Source organism: Lacerta agilis, chromosome 17 (genome assembly GCF_009819535.1).
Source record: "Lacerta agilis isolate rLacAgi1 chromosome 17, rLacAgi1.pri, whole genome shotgun sequence".
NCBI lineage: Eukaryota > Metazoa > Chordata > Lepidosauria > Squamata > Lacertidae > Lacerta > Lacerta agilis.
The window spans coordinates 16,454,176-16,478,937 of record NC_046328.1 but is presented as its reverse complement, the minus strand read 5'-3'; the positions used below and the strand labels follow the sequence as shown (position 1 = coordinate 16,478,937).

The 24,762-nt window shown below is 45.3% G+C and overlaps 1 protein-coding gene across 1 annotated transcript in view; it reads right to left on the bottom strand.

Moving 5' to 3' along the window:
* POLE (DNA polymerase epsilon, catalytic subunit) overlaps window positions 1–24,762 on the bottom strand; it is a 57,163-nt gene that overhangs the window by 9,982 nt on the left and 22,419 nt on the right. The window contains exons 23-40 of the mRNA XM_033174364.1: window positions 24,065–24,209; window positions 23,642–23,799; window positions 22,862–23,057; window positions 22,339–22,553; window positions 20,565–20,667; window positions 20,372–20,452; window positions 19,728–19,850; window positions 18,546–18,764; window positions 16,967–17,176; window positions 15,533–15,676; window positions 13,460–13,600; window positions 11,743–11,896; window positions 11,541–11,647; window positions 9,007–9,183; window positions 7,004–7,227; window positions 4,288–4,508; window positions 2,748–2,952; window positions 1,485–1,658 (exon numbers count right to left, since the gene is read on the bottom strand). Coding sequence (XP_033030255.1) covers window positions 1,485–1,658; window positions 2,748–2,952; window positions 4,288–4,508; window positions 7,004–7,227; window positions 9,007–9,183; window positions 11,541–11,647; window positions 11,743–11,896; window positions 13,460–13,600; window positions 15,533–15,676; window positions 16,967–17,176; window positions 18,546–18,764; window positions 19,728–19,850; window positions 20,372–20,452; window positions 20,565–20,667; window positions 22,339–22,553; window positions 22,862–23,057; window positions 23,642–23,799; window positions 24,065–24,209 — 2,997 coding nt within the window. The remainder of the gene's footprint in view (window positions 1–1,484; window positions 1,659–2,747; window positions 2,953–4,287; window positions 4,509–7,003; window positions 7,228–9,006; window positions 9,184–11,540; window positions 11,648–11,742; window positions 11,897–13,459; window positions 13,601–15,532; window positions 15,677–16,966; window positions 17,177–18,545; window positions 18,765–19,727; window positions 19,851–20,371; window positions 20,453–20,564; window positions 20,668–22,338; window positions 22,554–22,861; window positions 23,058–23,641; window positions 23,800–24,064; window positions 24,210–24,762) is intronic.

The following is a 24,762-nucleotide window of genomic DNA, read 5'->3' as shown; positions in this document are numbered from 1 at the left end:
TTTTTGGGGGGGGGGGGCTATATACCAGGGAGTCTGGAGTTCGGAGAAAGGAAAATATATCCCTCCCTCCCTCCTGAAACAGGGAAGGGAGTTTTTAACCTCACGATGCACCACTTCCCACAAAGCTAATCCTCCTATTTAGGACTTGAGCAACCAATTTTCTCCCCCCCCCCCCCACACTCTGCTCTCTCTATAATTTTGTTGTTGTTGGAGGTGGGGGGAGGTTGTAAAAAAAAAGGGCAGATTTATATTAAAATGTGAGCTATTTATTTAGTTATTTAATTTTCAATTATTGCATGAGGTATAGCAAGTTTTGTTTTATTATTAAGGGAAGTGATATACAGACAATTGGAAACCAATTTTTAATTGTTATCTATAATTCTTTGCTTTTTCATATATTATTTTTTGTGGATTATTATGTCTAGATTATATGCTTTTCATTCTTTGTTTATTGTTTATTTGTTTCTATTGGTTGATTTGATATGCTTGTATTTTATAAGTTTGAAATTAAATAAAGCTATTTTAATCTTAAAAAAAAAAATCCACCAGGTCGAGGTCCACCCAAACATGCTGATATTATTAACCTGTATGTTTTACTCAAGAAAGATGTACTGATATATTTCACGAGAGTTGATGGTGGTTTTCATTTATTATTATTTCTTTTTCCATTCTCAAAAAAATGTATTTATGGTCCTTTTATTTCCCCTTCCCTCCCCCTTTGTTAAATTTGCACATAATTGTATGATGCATAAAATAAGTTTTTAAAGAAATTTGCACGTAAGAAAGTTCGTAATGATAAAAAGGGATTGCTGAGCATGGCAGAGAGGCACCACCTAGTGGGCTAGTCCAGGATTACAGAAGCGAATAAGTTTTTGGATGTTTTTCACACCACCAGAAATCAACCAGCATTGCTTAGAAACAAAAAAACATTTTTTGTGTGTGCAACATTTCAGTCTGCCATCTTGATTCAGAATGGCACCTGAAGCAATACATCCATACATCAAAACTCTCTCTTCAATCCAAAGAGATTGCACCAAATTGGGTGGCAAATATCTTCAGAGGTGTCTAAAATCACTGCAAATCACAATGGTTTGGGTCCACCACCTTGATCCAAAATGGCAGCTGATGGATGTCCAACCGTAGCCCAAAAAAAATTTGTGCCAAATTTGGCAATGGTATCTCAAGAGGCATCTGAATGCGAAGAGAAGAGAGGAACAAACCAATCTCTAAAATGTACAATAGGCAAGTTGACTGTCTAAAATATTTATTTTTTATATTTATTTTTTCATATTTATATGAGCACACGAAAGCTCATACCAAGAACAAACTTAGTTGGTCTCTAAGGTGCTACTGGAAGGAATTTTTTATTTTATTTTGTTTTGACTATGGCAGACCAACACAGCTACCTACCTGTATTTTTTTTATAAACACACACACAAGGAAGAGAGAGACAGAGACAGAAAGAGAGGGAGAGACAGACTCACTGGAGGAAGAGCTTCTTCATCATGCTGTGCAACATGCGGTGCAAGGCAGGATCGTAGAGCAGCGAAGTCGGGGAGCGCAGCCAGCGGTAGAAATGGATCACCTGGTTGTCGGCGTAGACGTTGTGGTACTGCGTGATCTCCTTCACCCAGCCGACCACCACGCTTTTCAATACCCTGCGAGTGAGCAGAAAGTGGGAAGCTGGCCACTAGGATCTACAGAGCTGCAACTCGAAATCCCACAAACCGAAGCAATTTCTCTTCTGACGCCATTGCTGCTTTTCACTGCACTGTCTACCCGTTCTTCTATTTCCCCCCCGATGAGAAGTATCCAAAACCGAAAAGGTGGTTGGTTATTTCCTCCTCCCTCCCAAACCATTTTTCCTTTGGTGCTGCATCTTATCAAATTCTAAGTTTGAGGGTCCCTTAAAAAACCAAAACCTTCCCTTTAAGGTACAGTCGTACCTTGGTTCTTGAACTTAATCGGTTCTGGGAGTCTGTTCGACTCCCGAAACCAAAAACCAGGGTGCGGCTTCCAATTGGCTGCAGGAGCTTCTTGCAGTCAAGCGGAAGCCATGCTGGATGTTCGGCTTCTGAAAAATGTTCACAAACCGAAAACACTTACTCCCAGGTTTGCGGCGTTTAGGAGCCAAAATGTTCGAGTACCAAGTCGTTTGAGAACCAAGGTACAACTGTAAAGGTAAAGGTAAAGAGACCCCTGACCACCAGGTCCAGTCGTGTCCGACTCTGGGGTTGCGGCGCTCATCTCGCTCTATAGGCCAAGGGAGCCGGCGTTTGTCCGCAGACAGCTTCCGGGTCATGTGGCCAGCATGACAAAGCTGCTTCTGGCGAACCAGAGCAGCGCACGGAAACGCCGTTTACCTTCCCGCTGGAGCGGTCCCTATTTATCTACTTGCACTTTGACGTGCTTTCGAACTGCTAGGTGGGCAGGAGCTGGGACCAAGCAACGGGAGCTCACCCCGTGGCAGGGATTCGACCTTCTGATCAGCAAGCCCTACTCTGTGGTTTAACCCACAGCGCCACCTGGGTCCAAGGTACAACTGTATTTGTAAGCAATTCTGGGAGGCTTTCTATGGCTGAAGAACAGGATTTTTTTTCATTTTTTAAAAAAAACTATAATCTCCCAAACCCATGGCAGTCTGGAGGGTCAGTGGGGTGGGATCCCTCACATATTCCACCACCGGGGGTGGCCAGCTTGTGGGGGAGAGGGCAGGAATCCCTGCAAAACCAAGCCACGGGCCAGACCTGAATGTGTTGGAGCAGAGGGCCGTTTCGTCGTAGCTGGCCAGGGTGCTGGTTGCCTGGTTCCCCGTGACCATGTCCTCCAGCGATGCCTGCTGGATCACGTCAAAGCTGATGCACATGCTGGAGGCCCCCTCCATGTCGTTGACGTGATGGGACTGCAGGACGGTGTTCACCGCCAGGCTCTGGATGTCGAGCTCCACGCAGACTGCAGTGAAAAGAGTGAAACAGAAAGAAAAAGAATTATTGGTGTTTTAGTGGTGGTTTGTATTTGTTTTTCATTATGTTTTGATTGTTGTGTATGTGTTGTATGTGTTTTGTTGTTCTTTGTTTTGCAAAAAAACCAATAAAATTCTTATAAAAAGAAAAGAAAAGAGTGAAACAGGGTACTGGGTTCAAGGGCAGGAAACCCCAGCGCTGCATCGCAAACCCTGGCCAAAAGGAACATCTCTCTCACCATCCCAAGGGGAAAGGCTTGATATGAATGAAGGCCTCTGACTACTAGAAAGGAAGCTAAGGGTTCGAAGGCACAGAAATGGCATACTGTCATTTGGGAGATGGTGCTTACTGAGAAAACCGACGCAAATGTAAGAAGGTGAGAATGTATTGGGATATGATATATCATGAGTTAAGAAAAATGTTGAAATATAACTTTGTTAAGAAGCCTTATTAGCTTTCTTATTAGGTATTGTAGGTACAGACACTGAAAAGAAGGACATTAGATTTTTCCAATATGCAGTGACTGCAGCTAGAATTCTTCTAGCACAAAAATGGAAACAAGAAGAATTACCGACGAAAGAAGAATGGACAGTGAAATTGACGGAATATGCAGAACTGGACAAAATGACGGGAAGAATCCAGGAACAGCGGGACCAGAAATTCATCAAAGACTGGTTAAAGTTTGCGAACTATTTAAAAGACAATTTACAATTGAACACGTTTACAATTGAGCTGGTCTGTGACCGTAAAAATAAATTCATTCATACAATTGAATACACTAATAGGACTTCAAGAAGTTTTGTAGTTATTGTGTAGATATATTATTGTAAGTATGGTAGTAAAAATAAGAAGGAATTCTATGATAATGTAAGCAATGGTTGATTAAAGAAGTATAATATCAAGATATAATTCCGAAAGCCATGTGGAGGGATTGAGGGAAGTCATGGCTTTGCAAGACAAAATGGAAAAAGGTATGAAAATGTTTGATTTAATTTTATATTGTAGTAGTATAGTGTAAAAATAATAAAAATTATATTTAAAAAAAAGAGAAAACCGACGCGAAAACTTCAAGCCACCAGAGTCCAAGAAAAAGAAAGCAGAGACTTTCATGGTGGACTGGTTGCCATGTACTCAACATATGAACGATGACTCTGCAGGACAAATTGGAGCTGCCGCATTCCCTGATACGGGTTATGGTAACGGCTTCCTTAATGCTGGTATTAGCAACCCTCGGAGACTCGTCAGGTCATCTTCCAACATTCTGTTTGAATATCTGAATACCCACGGAGCAGAGAACTGCAGACCCGTCTTCCCCGTTGCTCACCTGTGGAATAGCAGCCCGGGTTATTGATCTCGACGGAGACCCTCTCGTCGAACTCCATGACCAGGCGGCTGTCGTCTGCCTCCTTGCCCCCCAGGTCCGGGCGGGAGGTGGGAGAGAGCCACAGGAGGTGGTTGTGGCGGTGGAGGTGGCGGGAGAAGAAGAGGTCCGTGCCAAAGGTGGAGATGTCGTCAGGGAGGTTCCCGATGGGGATGTGGTAGTACCTGGGCGGAAGAGAGGGGTGGAACAGGGAGAACACAACCTTCAGAACACCAGCCAGAAGCAGGATTGGAACTGCAGAAACAGACTAACTGCCTTAACCTGGGCTTTTTAAAAGGAAATTGGCGTACTGATTCAGCCACCGCCACCATGGCCAGCTCGCCTGACCCTTCTAACTTAACCAGTGCTTTCCCACACTGGAAAAATACAGGTGAAACTCGAAAAATTAGAATATTGTGGAAAAGTCCATTTATGTAAGCAATTGTTTTCATTCGCTACTGGAGTTTAATATATGAGATAGACTCATGACATGCAAAGCGAGATATGTCAAGCCTTTGCTTGCTATAATTGTGATGATTATGGTGCACAGCTGATGAAAACCCCAAAGTTGAAATTGTTAATTTGGGGTTCTCATCAGCTGTACGCCATAATCATCACAATTATAACAAATAAAGGCTTGACATATCTCGCTATATGTCATGAGTCTATCTCATGTATTTGTTTCACCTTTTAAGTTGAATTACTGAAAGAAATGAACCTTTCCACGATATTCTAATTTTTTGAGTTTCACCTGTAGGTAGGTGCCAGTCATCACCATGAAGTTGTTACAGTAAATGCCACACTTTTTAAACAAACAAACTAAAAAAGAGAGGTGCTGGTACTGTGTGCCCTTGAGTACCCCCTGAAAAAAAGCACTGAACTATGAAAGTTAGAGATCAAGAAAAGGTAGATTTAATGCAGGAGTGGAAACCTTTTGTTGAATATTCAAAGAACTACTGTACACACGTTAGAATGTACTTAGGATTTGTTTTCGGTTTTTAAAGTTTTTATTTATACCTTTCAAATTTATACATTTAATTAATTTTACAATAATGTTAACATTTCAAAGTTTGACTCCCTTCCCCCTCTTACTGCTTTTCTTTAAATTTATTTTTTAGTACTGTATATTCTGGCGTATACGACTACTTTTTAATCCAGGAAAATCTTCTCAAAAGTCGGGGGTTGTCTTATACGCCGGGTGGAGAATCTTAAGTCAAGTATATATCAAACTCTATATTTTAACTGGGAAAGTTGGGGGTCGTCTTATACGCCCAGTCATCTTATACGCCGGAAAATACGGTATCTTCTGCATATCCAAATTAATTTGCCCATTTAATTATCTACTTTAAATATAAACTCTTATGAAACTGCAGGTTATTACAATAATGCTGCCAATATTTTTATCTGTTTGCAATTTTTCTGTAAATATTCAATAAACTGTTTCTATTCATTTATAAAGTTTGTTATCTTGATTTCATTCATATATATATATATAAAATAAATTGTTGTTGTTGTTATTATTATTAAATGCATGTAGGATTTGAAAGAAGAACAGCAGTGGAAAAACCCAATGGACTAATTCAAAAGTCATAGCAGTCTTAGTGTTTCCTGTATATATAGAGAGCCAACAGGTGCAAAGGAAGGTTAGATAAAGTTGACCTTTTGAAGATTCATGTGGAACCTGAAAAACTTTATCAAACCTTTTTGAATTAGTCCATTGGGGTTTTCATCCACTTGGTCGCTCTTTATTTGTTCTTTCTTCATTATTATATTATATATTTTTGTAGTGGTTAATATTTATTTGTAAATGCATCCAGCTGGTTACGTTTGGTGTGTGTTTGCTTATGTATTTATGTAACCGTGGTATACTGCTGGTTGTATAATGTGGAAAAGGCGAGGCACAGAATATCTACAACAGGGGTGGCTAACTTCCAAGATACTGTGATCTACTCACAGAGTTAAAAACTGGCAATTCAAGGTTGTTGAGCTTTTTTAGGAAGGAAAGCCCTGTTTTGGGGGGTTCATGTAAAAGTTGTTGAGCTTCTTTAGGTAGGAGGAAAGCGACGTTGAGCTTTTTTTTTTTTTTGGGAAGGAAAGCCCTGTTTTTGGTGGTTCGGGTCATTTTAGGGGTGCAGGTCAAAGATATTGAGCTTTTTATAGGGGAGCCAAAGATTTTTAGCTTCTTTGGAGGGAGCCACTGATCTACCGGTGATCTACCACAGACATCCAGTGATCTACCGCAGTGTTTTTCAACCTTTTTTGGGCAAAGGCACACTTGTTTCATGAAAAAAATCACGAGGCACACCACCATTAGAAAATGTTAAAAAAAATTAACTCTGTGCCTATATTGACTATATATAAAGTAATTTTTCAATTTTTCCCACGGCACACCAGGCAACATCTCGCGGCACACTAGTGTGCCGCGGAACAGTGGTTGAAAAACACTGATCTACCGGTAGATCACAATCTACCTGTTGGACATGCCTGATCTACAATATGCAGCACATTTAGAAATTACGGGGGGAGCCATGGAGGGGAAGTCGAACGAGAAATGGATGTGTATTTGGAAGTTTGCACCATCTTGTAAACTTTCGGAATTTAGAAATAAAATATAAAATAAAAACAAGACCCTTGCCGTTCCACAGAACCCGTGAGCTTCCTATGCCACTGCCTGCCCCACCTGCTCATCTCAAAGGCCTGAGAAAGGCAGGTGTCCAAACTGAGGTAGCGCCGGATCATGTGCCGCGCAGCATGCCGCTGCCAGTCCAGGATGCTGTAGTTGACGTCGTCGGCCACCTGGACGGGAACCAGCGGGAACTCCTCGAAGACGGGCATCCCTCCGACCAGCCTCTTCAAGTCCCAATTGGACTGCACGGCGATGAGGGTGGGACCTCGGCGCTCGTCCTGAGTTAATAGGGAGAGAGACAGCGGATGAACACCAAGGATGGTGGCATAAGGTAGGACGGTGACCTCAAGGGATGCAGGCAGGGGCTTCCCTAAGAGCTAGCAGCAGGGTGGATAAAAACCAATGATGTTAAAAAAATATATCAAGAAAATCGGATTTTTTTTTTATTTAAATCGCCTTTTTAAAATAAAATGCTTTTGGAGGAAATATCTTTCTAAAGATAGTTTTTGTAAGGTTTTCAGTGGCTGCTCATGAGTAACCAGGCTGACTCCGAAGCTTCTGAAACTAAGTTTCTTTATTGTGCCAATATATACAGTGCAGCTATAAAAAGACGTCCAGCTCATCCTTCGGCAGAGTCCGGGAATGGCCCCTTCCGGTTCTTTGCCCAGCATAAAAGGTGTGGGATGCGGAACCCCCGCCTACCCCCTCTGCGTCTTTCCCCCCTGCGCAAGTGGGGAGACGGAAGAGGTGCCTCCCCTCCAGCCTCTGCTTGGTGTGCGGGCTCTCCTTCCCTGTCAGAGCCCTGACTCCTACTTCCCGCTCCCATCTCTCCCTCCCCACTAGAGGGATCACTGCCTTCCTCACTGGAGGAAGAGGAATTGCTCAGCAGTTGGGGCGGGGGCTCACGATACCGATAAAGCCCTGACAACTCCTTGCCTTGAGGTGAGGGCAGCTCCCTGACAGTTTTCTATTTAAGTTACCGTATTTTTCCATGTATAAAACGACCTATTTTCTGATTTTTTTGTGATAAATTGAGGGTTGTCATACACGGGTTAATATGCTAAGTGAGGGCTGGTGCTGCAGCAGTAGCAGGAAAATGTCGGAAAGGAGGTTGCTTACCCGCTCTTCCCGGCTTAGGAAGAGTAATTGGCGAGTGCCAGTATGTGGTGTATTACAGCACCAGTTCCGTCAGCCAGAGCCGGGGATCGCTGAAAAGCTGCTCAACAGCTCAGCGGACTTACAAAAGAAGCTCAACAACTGTTGAGGGCTCCCAAAAATAAGCATCATCTTATACATGGGGTCATGTTATACCCGGGGATATATGGTACAATATACCGTAGTCCAAAGGCTATTCATCTGGAAATAAGGATTTGTTTTAAGTTTTTCATGCGTGCTAAAACTCAGTCTAAGTTTCTTTTCTCCAATTTTTTTTTAACCACATCAGTTAACAAACATGGAAAAATACGCTATCATGTTATTGTTTTAGATAAACAAATGGTTTAAATTGTTATTAAGGAAATGGTTGTTTTTCTCCTTCCAATAAAATACAGCAGAAAAGTTGTCGAAATATAAACAGTTAACTTATTAAATCTCAAAATAATTTCATAATTATCGGTCTATGTATTTCTAACGGTATAACCAAATCAGTGATTTTTGATATAACTGTAAAAGCTACTCTGAAAATTTATTATTCCCAAAATGAAACCTTCATCTGGTTGTAAATATTAAGATTATAACCAGCAAGAATGAGTCTTTCTGTAAAAATAAATAAATGATTTAAATCAAGTCTTACTGACTAGTGATTTAAATTGTGGTTTAAATAGATTTGATTTATCAAAATCCACCCTGGTTGGCAGCGAGCAGGGCTAGCTTTAGGGTGGGCTGCGCCGAGGGCTACGCTGCAGGGGGCACCACAACAGTTCTGGAGAATGGAGCGCAAGAGGCGGGCACTGAATTTTAGCGCCGCAGGAATTGGAGAGAGCCTAAAGTCTGCCACTGCTGGGGGGCTCAGGGTTGGCCAAGGAACGGAGGTGAGCGCTGGACTTCCCTGCTGTTACCTTGTAGCCCAGCAGGAGGCGCTGGATGGCCCTGCAGACGGTCTTGAGGTCTGTCTCCGCTCGCACCTCGAAGGCATGCTTGTTGGGTGGAAGGAGCTCCTCGCCCACCTTCGCCACCATGGCGCTGTGCTCCGCCGAGTACATGTTGCTGAGGTTGGGCATCTGGTTGCTCCGCACCTGGAGCCGAGGGGAGAGAAGGATGCTGGAGACACAGCTGCAGGCAAAGATCTGGATCCATCTGGGTGAAAGGACCCTCGGGCAGGGAAGCCAAGGAATCTGCAGCTGCCAACCAGGCTTCTAAAACCGCAGAACCCGATACCCATAGAACCCTGATTTCCCCCTTTTTTAAAAATAAATATTTTTTACTCATTTTTGCCTTTAACAATTATCATCACAATTAAATCATATATACGTAGGATTCTCTGAATCCACGGACTTCCCTCCATCGTTATTCTTTCCCAACTGCATCTTATAATGTTCTCTATATTTTCTTAATACAGCCAAACCTTGGTTGTCGAATGTAACCAGTTCCGGAAGCCCGTTTGGCTTCCAAAATGTTCAACAACCGAGGCGTGGCTTCCGAATGGCTGCAGGAGCGTCCTGCACTCAAGCGGGAGCTGTGTCAGAAGTTCGACTTCCGAAAAACGTTCAAAAACTGGAGCATTTACTTCTGGGTTTGCAGCATTTGGGAGCCAAAATTTTCCAATACGGAGGTGTTCAGGGCCAAGGTTTGACTGTACTCCATTCTCACCATAGTTCTCACTGTGTTTTCCAAAATCCTGCCAATGTTTTTACTTGTTTACAGTGTTCTTTTAAATAAAATTTAATAGGGAATGGGGAAAATTTGAAAGTTATTATCAGAACCCTGATTTCCACCCAGCTAGACCAGCCCATTACAACTGAGCACAGATCATTATGTGAATGTGGTTTTTTTTTCATGAACTGAATGGAAGACTATGAGACCTTGGGTGGTGAGAAAGTGTGTGAATCCAACAGGTAGGTAGCTGTATTGGTCTGCCATAGTCAAAACAAAATGAAAAATAAAAAAATCCTTCCAGTAGCACCTTAGAGACCGACTAAGTTTGTTCTTTTTATGAGCTTTCGTGTGCATGTGTGTATGAGCTTTCTGTGTATCTGAATAATAATAATAATAATAATAATAATAATAATTTTATTTATACCCCGCACTTCCCAGCCAAAAAAAAAACGGGCGCAGGGCGGCTAACACCAATTAAAATCACAGCAAAAAAACAAACACAATCAATTTAAAATAACAGATTAAAATACAAATTTAAAAATTCAATTAAAACTGCGGTCTCAATTTCAAAATAACCCACCAATAAAAGAATGAAGCATAAATATTAAACAGAAACCAACCCAAAGGCCAGGTGGAACAGCTCCGTCTTGCAGGCCCTGCGGAAAGATGCCAAATCCCGCAGGGCCCTGGTCTCTTGTGATAAGACTGTTCCACCAAGTCGGGGCCAATATTGAGAAGGCCCTGGCCCTAGTTGAGGCCAACCTAGCATCTTTGTTGCTCAGGACCTCCAAAAGATTATTATTTGAGGACCTTAAGGTCCTACACGGGACATACCAGGAGAGGCGGTCCCTTAAGTACGAGGGTCCTAAGCCGCATAGGGCTTTAAAGGTCAAAACCAGCACCTTAAACCTGACCCTGTACTCCACCGGGAGCCAGTGCAGCTGGTAAAGCACTGGATGAATGTGGTCCTGCGGCAAAGACCCCGTGAGGAGCCTCGCCGCGGCATTCTGCACCCGCTGGAGTTTTTGGGTCAGCTTTAGGGGCAGCCCCGCGTAGAGCGAGTTACAATAATCAAGTCTGGAGGTGACCGTCGCATGGATCACTGTGGCCAGAAGAAGAGTGGATGCATACGAAAGCTCATACCAAGGACAAATTTAGTTGGAAGGATTTTTTTATTTTTCATTTTGTTGTGAATCCAACAGTTTGTTTTTGGTTGTTAGCTTGTTAATGTTGTTCGTATTGTTTTGTGGATTACGAGTGCTGTAATGCTTTGCGAATTTTACAATGTGACTTTTCTTGCAGTTGTGCTGTTTAATAGCGCTTTATAGAAGGGAGTCGCTTTACTGAGGATTTGTTATTTTTTTATATACAGTGGTACCCCGGGTCTCAAACTTAATCTGTTCCAGAAGACCATTCGAGTTCCGAAACGTTCGAAAACCGAGGCACAAAGGGCTGGCTGCCAATGCAATTGAGAACACTGGAAAACACGCAGCGGAAGCTGTTCGACTTCCGAGGCACATTCGAATATGGAAGCATTTACTTCTGGGTTTTTGGTGTTCGGGTTCCGAAACGTTCGTCAACAGAGACGTTCGAAGACCGAGGTATCACTGTATACAACTTACGTTGCAATTGTGATGTTCTGCTACGCTGATATTTACTGTACGTAAGTTGTTTTGTGACTCACGTGAGTGAAAAAGCGACGCAGAAATGTAATAAACGAAAGGAAAATGTTTCAACAAGTGTCAGCAAGCCCCACCCCCCCGGCCTCCGACCTTACCGTGTCAAGCACAAAAACAGACGCCTTCCGCTGAGATGGGACGAAGAGGCCAAACAACGCCTTGTTGCCTTGGGAGTTGTGGTACAGGTAGATGTGCCGGATGCTACCTAAACAGACACGGAACAGAGCCCAGCATTAGACAGCAGGAGCTGCCTCCCCGGGTCTTGCCAGCCACCCGAGTATCGGGGGCGAGTCTTCTTACCTGGCTCCAGGTAGCTGAACTGGGCCAGGGAGCGCATCTCAAGGTGCTCCAGGTTGAAGGTTTCAGCCTCCCGGCCAGTGAGGTGCCTCACCAAGTTCCTGTTGACCATGCACACACAGCCCAGGTGGATCAGGGCCCGCAGCAGTAATGGGATCTGGGCAGGGAGGAGAAGAGGAACCAGAGGTTACACCAGAGGTGGGAAGAACTGGCAAATCTTCTAGAATTGTAGGATCTACTGGTAGTTCTCCGGGTTTGATCTGAAGTCGACCGGCAAGGGTATCTGGCCCCAGAGCCTTTTTTTCCTGGAGGCACTCAAGGGTATGCAGTATGGGCACCTTTTCTTCTTCTTCTAGAAGAAAAGCGCTGTCTGGCTCCCTTTGGTTTTTAAAAACCCGCAATGCGAGAACTGAAGTTACAGAAAACCAGGGTGGATAAAAATCAATGTGTGTGTGTTTTTTTTAAATAATAACCCAGAAAATCATTTTTGAAAAATTTAAATTGGATTTATTGAAATTGGATTTTTTAAAACTTAAATTGGATTTTAAAAATGAAATGCTTTTGGAGGAAAAATCTTTCTAAAGACAGTTTTCTATTTAAGTTACATTACAGTCCAAAGGTTATTCATCAGGAAATAAGGATTTATTTAATTTTTTATGTGTGCTAAAACTCAGTCCAAGTTTTTTTTTAAATAGAAAAACCTGTTTAACCACATCAGTTAACAAACACGGATACACGTGCTATAATGCTGTTTTAGTTAAATTGTTATTAAGGAAATGATATTTTTTCTCCTTCCAATAAAGTACAGCAGAAAAGTTGTTCTGCAGCAATGAAGCTCATAAAAAGAGCTCTGGGCTCCACCTTTAGCTTTGCCTGATGTGTTTTGAGCAAGAGACTGGACAGGTCAGGGCAGGAGCGAACCTGCAATAGTGAACTACCCAGAGCAAGATGCTTCCTGCTGCTGCCTCAGAGGTTTCAAAAGGAAAGCCGAGGAGGATGCTGAATGCAGCAGGTTTCACCTGTGGCCTCTGCCCAGGTAGAGGATTTTGAAACCGAGAAGCCTAAATAGACCCATTTACAGAAGGGAAAGCATAAATGACCCAGGTGGTAGTATTTTCAAGTCAACTTCAAGTTTCAAAAGAAAGAAAAGGGGGTTCTGTTCTAGCCAATTCTACTCTGAATATACCCTCCGAAATTACTACATTACCTGCCCTTCACCCTAAGGTCCCAGGGCAGGTCACATTAAAACACAAAAATCATTTAAAACAATTATAATCACAGGAATAAGAAGAAGAAGAAGAAGAAGAAGAAGAAGAAGAAGAAGAAGAAGAAGAGGAGTTTGGATTTGATATCCCGCTTTATCACTACCCTAAGGAGTCTCAAAGTGGCTAACATTCTCCTTTCGCTTCCTCCCCCACAACAAACACCCTGTGAGGTGAGTGGGGCTGAGAGACTTCAAAGAAGTGTGACTAGCCCAAGGTCACCCAGCAGCTGCATGTGGAGGAGCGGAGACACGAACCCGGTTTCCCAGATTACGAGTCCACTGCTCTTAACACCTACACCACACTGGCTCTTATAAATATACACCTCAAGTGTCAATTAATTGTGTCCATTGAGTCTACTTGGAGTTGGACTAGCATGGGGTGCAACCATACGACTCATCTCCAGATCTAGATCTCCCCTCTTTCCTGCATCAGACCAGCCAAAGGGAGTTAGTTACCTGGGTCTCGTACACCCCCTCGATATCTGGGGCAGAGAGGCTGGCGTTAATTTCGTTGATGTGCTCCTGGTACATTTCCTCGGGCACAGAGTACTCATAGAGGTTGTAAACCAAGTTGGAACGAGGAAGGATCCTGTTTACCTGCCAAGATAAAGGTCAAAGACAGGTGAGACTCCCCCCTCAAGTCTATCTGCACCCATTTTTACCATGCAGGGCGTGGATGGGTGGGCCCAACCACACTCTCCATTCCTTGTCATAGTAGTTCTGGGTCAACTGGCAACTCTGCCCCAGAATTGTAGACACCTCTCACTGGCTTCAAACGAAAAGCCTTTCGCTTTTGGTCTAACCTGGCTCTGAGCTGCCAAAAAAGTCATGTGCAGTCAATTTCAGCATACAAAGGCATTGTAACTCTTAAATACTTCCACGTTGTTTATTTAATACGTCTATATATTGCCTTCCCTCCAGTGAGCACAAGGTGACGTGCATGATTCATCCACAAAACAGTCCTGTGAGGTAGGCTAGCCTGAGAGGCAGTGACTGGCTCACGGTCACCCAGTGAGCTTCAGGGAGTGGCTTCGGATAACCCAGCCAGATGGGCAGGGTAATAATAATAATAATAATAATAATAATAATAATAATAATAATATATTATTTATATCCCGCCCATCTGGCTGGGTCTCCCCGGCCACTCTGGGCGGCCTCCAACAAACATTAAAATACAATACACACGTCACAAATTAAAAACTTCCCTAAACAGGGCTGCCTTCAGGTATTTTCTAAATGACAGGTAGTTGTTTATCTCTCTGACCCCTGATGGGAGGGCATTCCACAGGGCGGGTGCCACTACCGAGAAGGCCCTTTGCCTGGTTCCCTGTAGCTTTGCTTCTCGTAGTGAGGAAATCGCCAGAAGGCCCTTGGCGCTGGTACAAATAATAAAATTGTTATTATTAAACCCTGGTCTTCCAAGCAACTAGTCTGATGCTCTAACCATGAATACAGGCCCTCATTTTGTCCGACATACAAATCTTCATACTGAACATTTTGAGTGAGTAAAACCTGGTTTTAAGAAGCATTTCGCTCATTCTAAAAGGGAGGGGGGGAAATATTTCACAGAAGTTCTCCTTGCCATCTGGTGTTCTACATTTTTTTCCTGGAAAAACGAAGTTTTCAGTGTAAAAGGAAAAAGTGACAAGATGAATATTGACCCAGAGCAGATTCCATTGTATAGTTAGCAGAGTAAAAACATATAAACACGTTGCAGGATTCCCAAAAAATAGACCAGAGATAATTGTATTTCATCCCGCAGATGAAACTGCTACTGAAGGCAAATGAGCGTAATGGTCACAAATCCAATACATTCAGGATTGGCGCTGTCCATAAGAAATCCAGTTGCAGCAGACTTATCTTAAACTTACAATAACTTATAATAAGTCTAAACCTTAACACTAAGCGTACTACAGTGGTACCTCTGGTTATGAATGGGATCTGTTCCGGAGCCCCGTTTGTAACCCGTGACGTGCGTAACCTGAAGCACCGCGTCTGCGCATGTGCGCAACGTGTTTCGGTGCTTCTGCGCATGACGTCATTTGATGTGTCTGCACATGCGTGAACCGCCGAACCCGGAAGTAACGCGTTCTGTTACTTCCGGGTCGCCGCGGTGCGTAACCCGAATGTATGCATCTTGCGGTATACGTAACACGAGGTATGACTGTATGTACAGAACACCACACCATAAGGAAAAGAGATAGAAAGAGAAAGTGAAACGCAGGCTCCTTCTGGCCTTACTTTTATAAGCATGACTTTTGACAGGAAGGATAAGAGAACTAGTTTAAACCAGCTGTACTCAGCTTCACTGAAGGTATAACCCATCATGAACCTTCTGCTTGTTTCTTTCACACAGAGAAGCTTCCAGAAGCCTCTTGAATTAATTAGAATACGAACGATCTCTACACATCAGATCAATACTTTCTGGACTACGAAATGCAATGCAAACACATGAATACCCTACTTTTCTTGGACCAAATCACTTGTGGCAAACATTTACTGCTTCCCCAAGGGACTGATTCCACGCACCTTACGATACGCAGTGCTCTCTTCAGGTTTAGGGACGCGTTGGTTGACGTAGAAAACGCGGGGGACATTCAGCTTGAGGCAATGCAGGTCGCTTCCAACGACGGCCCACAGCTTGAAGAGGCCTGGCTGGCTGGTCTCAGCGATCTGGGGAAAGAGAGATCACGTCAAGCCGGGCTTGCAAAGGCATAGGGAGGCAAGGAAGCCGCCTGGACTATGCAGAGGCTGGAAGCACAACCCAGGGGCAGCCCTTGATCTTATCCAGCGTGGGGGGGGGGGGGGGGAGGCTTGGAAGCTGAAAAGAGGTGAGAAAAAGGTACAGAGGCTGTGGCATTTGCCGGCCTTTCAAAAGCTCATTAGGGCAAATGGGGCACGGCCCCACCAACCTCCACCACCCTGCCTTCTTTCTTGCAAGCAGTCCAGGGACTGGCCCCGCCTGTCGGCTTCCCCCTCCTTCTTAGCCCTTGGACAGAGGTTGGCAACCTCTCGCCCGTGGGCCAGATGCGGCCCACGAGCCGCTCGCTCGGCGAGCCCCCCCCCCGTGCTGCGCTAAACCCGTGTTTTGTTAGCCCCAAAATGGAAAACGAGCGAGGTCCCAACCAAAGAAGAATGGCAACCTAAGCTGATGGGATATGCACAGCTTGCAGATTTAACATATAGAATAAGAGAAGAAGAGGAACATACATTTAGAGAAGATGTTTATGGAATATATGGGGGAAATTGCGCACACTTGAAAACGGCAGCATTAAGATAAATTCAACAGTGTAAATAAGTTTTGATGGATGTAATGATGGAATAATGAACGGTTCAGTTTATGTAAAATATGCAAGGATTTACGATATGCAAAATGAACCATGGAAAGAGAAGGAGGGAAGTCACTGATTATTTTAAGGATGCTTAAATGAGTATGATTACCACTAACACAACGGGGTCCCCTTCTCTTGCATGTGTCCTGCACAGTCCCTTAATTTGCTCGAGGGGGTTGGGGAAACCTCCAAAACCTATTTTGGGATGTGTGTGTGTGGGGGGGGGGCAAGCAGGTTCAATTGCTCAATGAGAAATCCTTGTGCCAATGGAACATTCACCATATTACTATGTTGAATATTATTTATTTCATTGCATTTACGTCCCACCTGTCTCCTCCGAGGACTCAAAAGGCAGCGTACGTGGTTCTATGCCTCCTGATTCAACCACAACAACCCTGTGAGGTAGGTCAGGCTGAGAGACAGCAACTGTGAGCTTCATGGCCATGTGGGGAATTTGAACCCTAGTCCCTCCCAGATCCTAGGCAGACACTCTAACCACTATGCCGCACTGGCTCTCTATTATCTACAGCCTATGCCTCCACGCATCTGACTTTATAGCATGCTCCGCCGATGGCAGTCCTAAACCCCCTCCCCTGGCAAAGAGCTCCCCTTGCCGCATGACGCTTCTCACCTGCACGATCTGCCAGGGCATGTCCAGGATGCTGCGTGCCGTTTTGCTCAGGTAGCTCCCAAGCCCCATGGAGGTCCTTGCCCGGATCACACCCCCGGCCAGGACCGACTCGCCATCTGCCAGCCGCCGCCTCTTGCGGCGCTCCTGGCGCTGGCGAGCCTGAATCTCCCACTTCTTCTTGTGGTAGCACAGCCAGACCAGGCGCTCCTCCTGCGGGAAAGAGTAGGAAACGGGCAATGACCATTGGGCAAACCAAATCCTAACTTTCATCGGCTTGGGTGGAAAGTCAAATTCTTCACATCGGAAATGGTGGGAATGAATGACTCGATGGCAGGAATCTTAAAAACGTTATGCAATCTGTAATTTCTGATGTAGTCAGCATTACAGCAACATGATGGCATTACACTTATCTATACCACACACACTTGTGAAACATGGACCACTTATAACACCATCTCCAGCTCCTTGAAAGATTCCATCCATCAATGGTGTCTCTGAAAATTTTCACATATCACTTGGGAAGACAGGAGAACTAATGCCAGGAAGAAGCAAAGATCACCAGTGTCGAAGCAATGATTCTTCAACATCAACTTTGTTGGGCTGGTCATATTGTTCGGATGCCTGATTATCATCTTCCAAAGCAACTACTCTATTTCAAACTTAAAAATGAAAGCATAATACTGGTGGTCAACAAAAGAGGCTTAAAGTCTCTCTCAAGGCAAATGTAGTATAAACACCGAAAATTGGGAAAAACTGGCCCGAGAGCGCTCCAATTGGAGAACAGCCTTTACCAAAAGTGTCATGGGCTTTCAAGACGCTCGAACTCAGGACGAAACGTGCTAAGGGGAAGGCACGTTTGGCAAACCCTCACCATGATCAGTTCCCACCAGGAAATCTACGTCCCCACTCTGGAAGGATGTATGGATCCAGAACTGGCCTCCACAGTCACTTACGGACTCACTGCTAAGATCGTGTTCATGGAAGACAATCTTACTTGGGTACGAGTGATTGCCAAAGAAGAAGAACACAGATCTATGGTGCGACAGCATTAGGGGCTTTTGTTTAGAGAAATGCGCACAAGTTGTAGTGTAACAGAAGCTGATAAAATTCCGCATGGCATGGAAAGAACGGATAAGAGAAAAGCTTTTCTCACTCTCTCACAACATGGACGCGTCCAATGAAGCTGAATCAGGAAAGCAAGCCCTACTGCATAGCTGCAACTATGGAATTTTCATCAAGTCAGATGCCTTAGACAGATGAAGCTATCAATGGGTTCTAATCCCAACAGTTGCATTCTACCTCCAATGTTGATGGCAATACGCTTCTGAATACCAGCTAATGGAAACTGCGGTAGGGGAGTGTCAGCTGCACTCAGGTCCTGCTTGTGGACCACAGAGGCATCTAGTTGGCCCCTGGTTGACCAGGATGCTCTACCAGTCGAGCCACTGGCCTGGTCCAGCTGGCTTTTTAAAGGTCCATATACAGTAGGATGTTGCTGCTCCCCCATTGTCCAGCCCCAGCCCCACAGCAATCCTTTGTTCCTCTTTTTAAATGAAGTTCTCTCCTTCTGCTACCTTACCTTGGTGGTTCCAGTGGGAGGTGGCGGACCCAAGATCTCCCTCCAGGACTGCGTTAGTTCCGGATTCTGGGACTGCTGCTGGCTCTCCTCTGCTGTAGGGATGCGTTTACGTTTATTTGACACGGGGACCCCCGGCTGCAGAGACTTGGCGACCCCAAAATCTTCCATGTCTGCCACCTGTGTGGAGGGCGTGCCCTCCTGGATTACGTTGGCGGAGACCTGCGAGGAAACACCGGCAGGTGGGGAGTGCAATGATGGAACCCTCCTTGACTAAGTAACCCAGTTACCCACAAAAACTGCCCGTGGCCTCCACCTTCTTCTCAGCTCTGGGATAAAAGTGTATTTTACCTGCAGATGCCCATCTCAGAAAGCACCGGTTTATTTTTATTACAAAAATTAAAAGCAGCCTAAAGGGGCTGCCATCTTAAACAAGGAACAGACGAGATGTAAAAATCAACCTGTCCATTTTGAAACCTATATAGAGTGGTACCTTGGTTCTCAAACACCTCGGCACTCAAACAACTTGCAACCCAAACACTGCAAACCCAGAAGTGTTCCGGTTTCCGAACTTTTTTTGGAAGCCGAACATGCTCCGTTTTGAGTGCCACACTTCCGATTTGAGTACCACACTTCTGTTTTGAGTGTTATGCTGAGGTTTGTCTGTTTTTGCTACTTATTTTACCTTTTTGTTTTTGCAGCTTTCTGTTTTTGTGACTGTGTGGAACCCAGTTCAGCTGATTGTGTGACTGCAGTACATTGTTTATTGCTTTCATTTTATGGATCAACGGTCTCGTTAGATAGCGAAATTCATGTTAAATTGCTGTTTTAGGGGTTGTTTTTAAAAGTCTGGAACGGATGAATCCATTTTGCATTACTTTCTATGGGAAAGTGCGCCTTGGTTTTGGAACGCTTTGGTTTCGGAACGGACTTCCGGAACAGATTAAGTTTGAGAACCAAAGTACTACTGTACAAAGCAATTAGAAGCCAGGAATATAATTTATGCACATTTATTTGGGGATTAAGTCCTAGTGAACAAAGTAGGAATTACTTCCAAGTAAACATGATGAGGCAGACATTTACTACAACTGATTTTTTGTGTGTGCGTGTGTAAATGCATTTTAATTAAAAAACTGGATTCATTTTTAAATCCCCCCTGTGTAGGGAGAGCCCTGCCCCTCTTACCTGTCTCTTGCCCTCACTTGTGAACAGCTCACTGATTTTCTTCTGCTTGTACATGTCGTTCTTTTCCAAGAGCTTCTTGTGGAGCCAGTCGGGGTGTCGGACGCGAGGAACGGGGTTTTTTACCTGACGGGACACAGCATTCGTTATTTATTTGGGAGGTTCCCTCTGACTTTCATTCTGCCTGATCCTGCGAGGATACTACTGTTTTTGACCAGAAGCAGAAGGAAACTAGCTATGCTAGAACACAAGACGCTTGCACTGACAGTGCTGACATCCAAATCAGACTCATAGTGCAGAAACCCCAGCTTCTCAGCTTTCGTTTGTACAACCCCGGTCCCCAAAAACCAATCACAGAGGAGTAGAAATATTTTAAATCAATAGCTCTGGAGTCCCAGGTGTGCTCTTGAGGAATGCACAGAGCCCTTGTGCACTTGGAAAAAGGCTGGGGTCAGTTCCATGCAGGAAGGTTCTACCTTTCTGAAATGAATGGGAATACTCAGAGAGCAAGCTCAATTTTGGAGCTTTGAGTTTTTAGCTAGCTATTGGACCAGAGCAACCAAGTGTGAGAGTTCTGTAGCCACCTCCTGAGCCTCGTAACATCCTGGGGGAGCCCACAGCCCTTTAGCCACCAACCCGGCAGTTACCTGCTGTAGGGCTGCTGGGATGGTGATGATTTTCTGAATTGTGCTGCCCAATCTCTCGATGTAATAGTCCCAATCCAGGATCTACAAGCAGAGAGACAAGAGGATTTTGGTCAAGTCCAAGGCTGGGGACAAGAGGTGTGTCACAGTCAGCCTTAAGTCACAAACTGCCGCAGGACAGCCCCACACAGCTTACCGTCCGGATGTCAAAATCCTGCAGGGAGGGGCTCTTGAGCCATTTCCGGAGATAGTGCCTGCGGACCGAGAGCTCAGCCTGGAAAATGGCCAGCGGAATGGCCCTGGGGAAAATAAATCAAAACACATCACTTCTATTTCCAGAAGAGGAGCAGCCTTGTCAGTCTGTTGCATCTTAAAGACTATATGGTTTGTATCCGATGTCCGTTCTACTCAGAATAAACCCATTCAGTTGACCAAACGAAAGTTAGTCATGACAATTACAGTCGTACCTCGGAAGTCAAATGGAATCCATTCCGGAAGTCCATTCAACTTCCAGAACGTTCAGAAACCAAAGTGCGGCTTTTGATTGGCTGCAGAGACCTCCTTCAGCTAATCAGAAGCTACGGAGGACGTTCAGGTTCCAAAGAATGTTCGCAAACCAGAACGCTCACTTCTGGGTTTGCGGCGTTTGGGAGCAAAAACGTCCGAGTACCAAGGTGTTCGGGATCCAAGGTATGACTGCACTTTAAACCAGTCTACTCTGAGTAGAATTAACTTTTACCAGCTTTGTCTGGTTTGCCAGCTGTGGCTGTTCCTGGGCAGGGATAGCCTGGCCACTGCAATCATGGGCATTTAAGGCTGTATGACTGCAATGCGCTCTTATGTGGAGCTGTCCTTGGTCCTGTTTCGGAAGTGTGGGAATGCTGCATCCACAATACTATGCAAAGGGTTAATGCTGTAGCATAGAATCCTGTGATGTCATATTGAGGCATTTCCCTCCCCCCCAGTTTCCTTATCAACTGTGTGTGTTTTAACTGTGAGAGCAGCAAGTGTCTTGTGTTATGCTGCTGCCTGCATCAGAGTCAGTCTGTAAACGTCAGTCGGTCTCAAGATACAAATTCATGTACATTCAATCTGACAACAAGTACAGCAAGCCAAAGCCCTTATGTTATTGTTAAACTTTAGAAATGTTGCTTGGTTTTTCCTGGGGTGGGGTGGGGAAAGAGAACTATTTAAAATAATAATAAATAATAATAATAATTTATTATTTATACCTCGCCCATCCAGCTGGGTATCCCCAGCCACTCTGGGTGGCCCCAACAGAATATTAAAAACACGAAAAAACATCAAACATTAAAATCTTCCCTAAACAGGGTTGCCTTCAGAGGTCTTCTAAAAGTCAGATAGTTCTTTATCTCCTTGACATCTGATGGGAGGGCGTTCCACAGGGCGGGCACCACCACTGAGAAGGCCCTCTGCCTGGTTTCCTGTAACCACACTTCTCGCAGGGAGGGAACCGCCAGAAGGCTCTCAGAGCTGGATCTCAGTGTCCGGGCTGAACGATGGGGGTGGAGGGTCAAAGCTGGTGCAGAATACTGCAGCCAGGGTGCTGATGGGGCATCTGGCCAACGGCATGCAACTTTGTTGGAACAAAAGTGGGGTTGTTATCGTTTTTGCTTTTTACTATGTTATGCATTTTGTGTTTTCATAAACTGCCCTGTGCTCCTCGCATGAAGGGTGTTATAGAAATTTAATAAATAAAAATCACAACATCTGCACTGGCGGCCCATCTGCCAGCTTCAAGGTCCTTGCGTTAGGTTACAGAGCCCTGAACAACTTAGGTCCAGGGTACCAGGTGAGCTCTTCTACACCAGTTCAATCGCCAAAATCATCTGCAGGAGATTTGGTCATTCCTTGAGTTGGCGAGGCTCATTTCATAGCAACAAGAAACAAAGCCGTTCGTGTCAACAGCATTGTGGAATACTCGTGCCCCTCTGATCGATATATAATACCTCTCTGTGACTGGGGATCCTTCTGGCTTCTTAGAAATGATAAACCGGCAGCTCAGACCAGCATCCTTCACCATCTGATCCCCCAGGAACTCAGCCAGGCGCTTGGCAGTGCTGATGGAGGTGGATTTTTGCTCCCCATAATCCTCCAGCTTGCGGGACATGGACCGGTTCTCGGAGATAAGCTCAAATAACTCAGAGTCAGGCATATTGGCAGCCTGGAAAAAAGAGAGAAAGGAATGCTTGCATGTGCCAGCCACATTCCCCTCCTGGACCACTTTGGAGGCAGGGCAGCTTAGCATCCCATGTTGGCCGCACTAAAAGCTTCTGAAGACCACAGGAAGCCTGGGAGATGCCCATGTGTGGACTACAGAAGGGGAGAAGAGGACTTTACAGCAGCAACAGGAACCTTGTCTTCTTTCCAATAAGCGGTTCTGCCCTTAGCTGGCCACCAATTCCCAGTTGGATAGATTTGACCATACCGTCCCAGGAAAACCGGAAGACTCATCTTGGAGCCTCCACCCACCTTGCTGTAGAGCACATCCAGCCAGTAGTCGGCCACTTTGGCGACGGAGGCATAAACCTCTTCCAAAGTGGTGCCTTTCAAGAAGGCCTCAAAGACGGACGACTGGAAGATCTTGACCAGCTGCAGCTCCCCCCGCCGCTTCACCTCAAACCCCTTCAGCTCAGCCAAGGAGCCGTCTTCGTTGAACACAGCATACCTGGCACGGAGCAAAACAGTCAGCCTGTGCACAATTGGCACCTTCCCTCTCCTGTATCTTCTCTTTTCTGTATTGGGGGGAAGGGTCTCACCTTTTTACCAGTGGTGTCTGGTGCCCATTGGGACTGATAGGGCGGAAGGCAAGGAGCCCAACAGTAGGTGGCGCTACAGCCAATGAGAGGCAGAGGCAACCAAAGACTAGTTTTGTCCCGCTCCTCCTCCCTGCTGAGTTCTACAAGGGGCAACCCTGAAAGCAAGGAGGAGAAAGCTTGCCACAGCCAGGCTATGCCCTGGGGCTGGTTGTAAGTAAAAAAGACAGCTGGGGGCTGAGTGAGGTTGATGGGTCAGTGCCCACTTCGTCCCAATGCCTCTGCTATCTGTTGCCCTCCAGATATTTTGGACTACAGGTGGGGCAGTGCCCCCTTTGCCCTACTGGCTTCTTACAACTAGAATGGAGGGAGTTCTGAAAATGCACATCTATTAAGGATCTAGCAGCGATGTTTCAAGTCCTGCCATCTTCCAGGTTCAGCTTTGCTGCCTGCCGGTATCCCTGAGCCGAGGAGGAGCTGCCTCCCCAGACCTCACCTTTTCTTCAGCTTCTTGCCTTCTTCCTTGGAGGCGGGGAGAATCATGGCCAAGTATGGGCCGTCCACTTCAAAAAAGATGCTGTTCTCCGAGCGGGAAACGTAGGTGAGCGAGGCTGGGTCCACCAGCTCCTGGTATTGATCGTTTGTAAACCCTTCCTGCAAGTAAGTGACACACACGATAGGCGTTTTGGCCTTGCAGGCTCATGCTGCACCCCAGAACAATTTAACGGGAGGCCTGGAAGGAAGCTATATATGATGTAACCCCTGCAGGGGGGAAGCTAAATCTCAAACACACCCATGGTTTCCGTGCCCCATTTCCAGGCTGTCTTTATGGAAGGCCGCCCCCGCCCCCCGCTCCCAGATCCTGACAATTCAAGTTGTCCCCACCTCCTGCTGAGGATAAAGGCTTGACGCTCCTCACCTTCACCATGATGTTCAGCATAGCACCCGGATAGGAGATTGTCACCTTGGGCTTCTTGGCGTGGGTCGATTTGATGACAAAGTTTTCCGGGAAGCTGTTTGGAAGCACACACCAGATCCCGTCTGTGTCCAGCTCCAGTGGCCTCCTGGGGAAGGGGAAAATGGGAGAGGCGTTTCCATACGGGAGCCCAGAGGGCACTCTGCAAAAGCAACCGCCTTATGAGGAATGGTTGCAGCAATCGGAGCTTTTCAGTTTAAGAGAAAAATCGAGAAAGATGTAGCGATTTATAAAATTATGCACGGCAAGGAGAGAAAGCGGATAGAGAAACGCTTTTATCCCTCCCGTAACATTAGAACTCGTGGTCATCCGAGGAAGTTTAATGTTGGAAGGTTTGGGACAGATAGAAGAAAAGAGTTTTTCACACAGTGCATAGTTAAACTAGGACCACCAACTTGGATGGCTTTAAAAGAGGTTTGGACAAATGTATGGAGGACTATGGATAACTAGTAGTCATGATGGCTATTTGCTCTGCCTCCACAGCCACAGAGACAGCAAATGATTCCTAATACCAGTTGCAGGGAACTGCAGGACGGGGAAAGTGTGTCTCCACCCCCATCGCTCAGACCTCATTACTGAGGTCCAGCTCCGAGGGCCTTCTGGCGGTTCCCTCCCTGCGAGACGTTAGGTTACAGGGAAGC